The following is a 5846-nucleotide window of genomic DNA, read 5'->3' as shown; positions in this document are numbered from 1 at the left end:
ATAAGGGGAGTACAGGTCCTTGCACTGCCAGAATAAGGGGAGTACAGGTCTTTACACTGCCAGAATAAGGGAAGTAAGGGAGGCCGATATGGGGAGGGGAAGGGTATATGCTACGGGGTATAAACGGAGCGAGTTCTAATAGTCCGGCTCCAGACTTGGCGTATTTCTGCCAGGGATATTCAGTCCACTCCACGTGTATCATTAAATGAAGATCCTTCACCATAAGTGCAGCACCTAGCGTGCAGTCCCGCCTACTTAGTGTAGTTAAAGTGAAGCTCCTTCACTAAAAGCGCAGCATGCAGCACTTAATTAGCGAGCAGTCCCACCTTCTTAGTGTAGTACTTGTGTAGCTGTGTCTGGCCGCCATTACGTCGCCACAAGCACAAGACTTTATTCTTAGGAGAATACGTCATGTTGACGAGGCGCTCGAACCACCACCGCTCCATGATGATGCCGCTCACTGAACGCAGGATGAGACCGTCGTCCCGCACCTCCAGGAAAAGCAGCTCTCCTGATGGGTAAGATCACGATAAAAAAAATACAACTCAGTACTCACTGCAGTGAGTGACAGAGAGCGCATTTTCTCGTCGACGAAAACGTGAAGTCACGGACGGACAGGCAGACGGTCAGACAGACAAACAGACAGACAGATGGACACGGCGAGCACAATAGTACATTTTTTCCATAAATGAGAAAATGCGCTAAAAAACAAATTTGGAACGATTTAAAAACGGGGAGGAAAAAAATCGACACTTTGGGGGTGAAAAATTGACATCAAGTTTCGTATACCACTTGATAAGTACCTATAGAAAAAATGTTGAAAGGTAGATATATAAACAAAATCCCTAAAGCGTAAAGATTAGAACTATAGGTTCTTGGACAACAGCATTTAATGTTTACGTGAAATAAAAAAGAAGACTTGTACTACAGGGGCTATTTCTACGGCTCTATACCGTTCATGAGGTCGTTATTATAGTTAGTCAGCCGTCATGAGGTCAGTTTCTTATTATTGTTGACAGAAAGATGCAGCAACAATTGAGCAACATTGGTCAGTAATTCTACGTGTACTGAAGGCGCGACGCACCTGAAGCGTCGGTGCCGGAGTGCACGGTGAAGCTTTGCCGGTGCATCTGCCGCGACCCCAGGGGCTTGAGGTCGATGTTGTTGCCGTGCTGCGAGCAGCGGGTTACTTAGCTCGTCTATAGCAATCATAGGTCGTCTATAATCATAGTGACTTAGGTCGTCTATTATCATAGTGACTTAGGTCGTCTATAGCAATCCTTACTCGTAGAATATATTTACGTCTTACAGAATATCAAGATGAAAAAAATTAATTCAGTCGCCTGTTGCGGCATTTTGAAATAAACATGACAAGTTATAATCAGAGTAGAGAATACGAAAGAGAGAAACTTGAAAGAGGGACAAATTTATCAAATTGTGGGCACGAGGAATGAAAATGAATTAGGTAGTGGACAAGAAGACCAAGCACGAAGTTATTGTTATTGGGAGGAACTTACGAGATTGTTGATCTGGTCGAGGAGGTCGTTGAGCTCCTGCGAGTACACGAGTCCTATGTGGGACTTGCCGAGCAAACGACGCACTTTAGTCTTGATCTCCTCCTTCCTCACGTTCACCATGACCATGAACGCCACTAGATTGTACAACATCGTCGCCAGCAGACGGTCCTCTTCGTGCTCCAGTCGCTTGCGCTCAGACTCGCTCAAGTTGTTGTACCTTACGAAGACAAGGCCACGTTAGGCTTAGTTAGGCCGGTCAATTATACGTGAGCAATTTGCTTAATTTGCACCTTAGCCATGGCATGCCTCGTGGGGCTAGGCTACGTCGGGACACTTTACATGAGGCACTAGTCAAACTGTACCCTACAAATGCAGGCTCATGCAATGTTACGTAATATCAAGAGGGGAATTCACAAGTGAACAATTCCAACCACAATACTCTGAGTCACCTTCGAGTGACAACACTTCGAGACGAGTAACCTAGATTATATAAAATAAATATTCATTTGACTACAAAGCTTATATTGCTTAAAGAGCGTAATAAGAATAGAAGTTATTGCTGGTGCGGACCTCTCCATCATCTCGCGAGGCCCCTGGTCCATGCCGACCATGTCGCGCTCCTGAGCGACGCTGTCCAGGAAGACGTCCTCCCAGAACTGCATCTGGTCCCACAGCGGTGACCGCTCCTTGCCGATCAGCCCTGACCAAACACAACAACCAAGGCTTCTAAACGATCACAATTTTTATTAATAAGTGTAATAAATAAGTAATAAATATGTAATAAATATGTAATAAATAAGTAATAAATAAAAGACGTCCTCCCAGAACTGCATCTGGTCCCACAGCGGTGACCGCTCTTTGCCGATCAGCCCTGACCAAACACAACATCCAACGCTTCTAAACGATCAGACTATTTTATTAATAAATCTCGGCTTGACTCTTTATAGCTTATCTATATTGCAAGTTTCCACGATAGGAATGAATTGTAAACATAGAGCGGCGTTTGCTGGTATTATCAGCTGCTCGACACTCAATGCTTCAAAACGATCACAATTTTTTATTAATAAATGTCGGCTTTTATCTTTATAGTTTGTCTACAATGCAAGTTTACACGATAGTCAAGAATTGTTAACATAGAGCGGCCTTTGGTAGTATCAGTGATAGCTGCTGAAGCCTCTCACTCGAAGATGATGCATGGTGATGTTAACTCACCTTCATAGAGGAAGCATGGTGATGTTAACTCACCCTCATAAAGGAAGCATGGTGATGTTAAGTCACCCTCATAGAGGAAGCACCATGACGTTAAGTCACCCACATCACACCATGACTCACCTTCATAAAGGTAGGTCCTGCCGGAGTCAGGTGAGGGCGTGGTGGAGGCAGGTATCATGGTACCAGAGGCGTGGTAGCGAACCCCCGCGGACAGCGAACTCTTGCTCGACCACATGCTCGAGGTCCTCTTGTTACCCCGCGGGAACTGCCCATACCGTTACTCTTATCGTTACCATTACCGTTATTCTTACCATTACTCTTACTGTTACCCTTACCAATACCGTTAGTCTTACCATTATTCTAACTCTTAATGTTACCGTTACCGTTAGTCTTGCCATTACTCTAACTGTTACTGTTACTGTTACCGTTAGTGTTACCATTACAGCAAGTGTTAATATTAACGTTACCATTACCGTAACTGTTAACGTTTCTGTTAGCCTTACCGCTACCACATTAGTGGCAGTAACATACTTATCACAGTCATAATATTATCTCTCATGATCAGGTGACGTCAGGATATTGTTATGGCGACACAAAAACTGTTTGGAGAATTGTTATCACACGGCGATGCACATAATATCCTAAAGAATTATACAAATGTAAACTAAATTGCTCACAGACACAAATTATTTTTGCATTATAATTGATTTATGGTAACATCAGCCATCATCGCAGTCACCCCACTTATTACAGTTACAACAGTCATCAGTACATTCACCACACTCATTAGTCACAACAGTCTTGGTCTTGGAAATCTTGGTACTTGTTTGGGATATAGCAGTCCCAGGCCACGATGGATCACCGCCTCTGATTATCGTTCATCCGCCCTCATTTGGGCCACCTGATGCACGATGCTGTTGCTTGCTTCTCGCCGCTGGTAGTGTTGCAGGGGAGGTCGATCTGGGATTGTGCTCAGGAACACGTCTAGTTGTCTTTTGAAGGTTTCCAGGGTGAACTCCCTCTCTCTTAGATCCCTTGGTAGGACGATGAACAGCCTTGGCCCTGCCATGGAAAGTGATCCCGCAGGGATTGAAATCTGACTGCGGATCTGTTACGTAATGGGGGGATCTTGCACAGTCTCCCCCTTCTCTCGTTCTGATGTGTCTCAATCCTGAAGGTCTCGCTCTCGAAGTTTGGCACCATTCCGGTTATCATTTTCCCTGTGTACAGAATGACATACCTCTCCCGTCTCATCTGCAGTGAGTACAGACCCAGGCGCCTCAACCTCTCCCAGTAGTTCAACTCTTCCATCCCTCTGATCCTGGAAGTGACAGTTCGCTGGACACCTTCCAGTTGCCGCACTGCGCCGAGTGTGAACGGAGTCCAGAGCTGGCAGCAGTATTCGAGAATTGATATTACAAGGGCTCTAAAGAGTGTGATCATCGGTTCCGCTTCTCTTGTTCTGAACGTCCGCCAGATCCACCCCATCTGTCGTCTACCTTTTGCGGTTATTGCCGGTATGTGATCACCAAAATTGATCTGATTGTTCATCAACACTCCTAGATCGCGAACGAGTCGCTTCTCTTCGATTTCCGAGTTGTCAGGTGCCAGGTAGCGGTGATCCATTCCAGCTCTTCCGGTTTCTCTGTACCTCTGAACCTCAAACTTGGTCCCGTTGAATTGCATGTTGTTCACTAGGGCCCAGTCATATATTGCAGAGAGGTCTTCTTGTAACCTCTCACTGTCCGTCCTGTCCGTGATGGTCATTAATATCCTGGTGTCGTCCGCGAATGACGATGCAGTGGCGTGGTTCACTGCCACATCTATGTCGGCGATGTGGATGAGGAAGAGGATTGGGCCGAGTACCGTTCCCTGTGGTACTCCACTCTTCACCCTAGCCACGCTCGATCTCGAGCCTCCTACAACGACAGATTGTAGTCTTTCTGTTAGGAAGCTGTGGATCCATGCCAGCAATTCACCTCCGACTCCCAGCAGTCTCAATTTTCTGAAGAGCACTCCATGGTAAACTTTGTCAAACGCTTTCGCGAAGTCCAAGTACACCACGTCACCCCAGCCATCACACTGACCCCAGTCGCCCCAGACATCACACTCACCCCAGACATCACAGTCACCCCAGACATCACACTCACCCCAGGCATCACAGTCACCCCAGACATCCCAGAGCAACATACATTGGAGTGCTCAAGCTCAGAGTCGGAGACGGTGGAGCGGAAGCTGTGGTGGGAGAGGCGGTGGCGGTGGAAGGCAGGGTTCGTGATGATGGAGCCCGCGTCACTCCCCCCACACGAGGGCGCCTCCCCCGCGTCGCTGTCCTGGGGGCGCAATATGAGGGTTATGGGGGGCGGGGAGGAGCAGTGAGGGGCGGTGAGGAGTCAATGATTGGCAGTTATAGCAAGAGATGGGCGGTGATGGGCAATGGAGGGCAGTGATGGGCAGTGAGGTGCCCCGCGCGCTCACCTGTCTCTTCTGCACGAGGAGCTGCCGCAGGACCTCCGCGTTGTGGCCGCCGTCTGCACCACACGCCTCCACGTCTGCGGGGGTAGGGGGGGTCATGGCGGTACTAGCGGGGGTTATGGAGGCTTGGGATCTTTATCAACATTTTTTAAAGTGAAAAAAATACAAATAAAGTCTCTTATAGCCACGCGAAGGCAAAGAATGAGGCAATGCAACATATTCATTCGAAAAGATAATGTTTTTAGTTTAGAGCTTTATTCTACGTCCTGGGGCCATACTTTCAAAACTCGCTAATTTCACTATAAACAACAACCTGGAGTCCCTAACCTAACCATAGTATCCCCCAGATAGCTTGTTGATGTTGACACAACCATGTTCAACAGCATGGTCATCCTTACAAGGAAAATGCCTTTGCAGTCCTAAACCCGTCTCTTATACACATCTAGATGTGTATAAGAGACAGAAAAAAGAACTTGGCACACCTAACCTAACCCCAGATTCCATCAGCTATATCTGGGCTGCATCAGAAGTCCTCAGTCATTACATTCATTAAAATAGCACGGCGTCCAAAACCTAAGCTGTCTTGTGCCTCCATTAAAAGCAACATCAACATTGACTTAGCGTCAGATACTGCGTATATAT

At 46.8% G+C, this 5846-nt stretch overlaps 1 protein-coding gene across 1 annotated transcript in view; it reads right to left on the bottom strand.

Annotated features, from left to right (window-relative positions):
- Positions 1-13: 13 nt before the first annotated feature.
- Positions 14-5846, bottom strand: part of LOC108682008 (MAP kinase-activating death domain protein) — a gene marked incomplete at its 3' end in the record, with an annotated part of 13236 nt that continues 7403 nt past the window's right edge. Inside the window, 8 exon segments of the mRNA XM_018171097.2 lie at positions 14-24; positions 327-511; positions 1085-1172; positions 1518-1734; positions 2088-2217; positions 2850-2994; positions 4922-5062; positions 5208-5310. Of these exon segments, the coding sequence (XP_018026586.2) occupies positions 14-24; positions 327-511; positions 1085-1172; positions 1518-1734; positions 2088-2217; positions 2850-2994; positions 4922-5062; positions 5208-5310 (1020 nt within the window).

The sequence above is a fragment of the Hyalella azteca genome, unplaced genomic scaffold (genome assembly GCF_000764305.2).
Source record: "Hyalella azteca isolate HAZT.00-mixed unplaced genomic scaffold, Hazt_2.0.2 contig6372, whole genome shotgun sequence".
Taxonomy (NCBI): Eukaryota; Metazoa; Arthropoda; class Malacostraca; order Amphipoda; family Hyalellidae; genus Hyalella; species Hyalella azteca.
The sequence above is the reverse complement of the archived record's forward strand: the minus strand, read 5'-3'. Positions and strand labels throughout refer to the sequence as shown.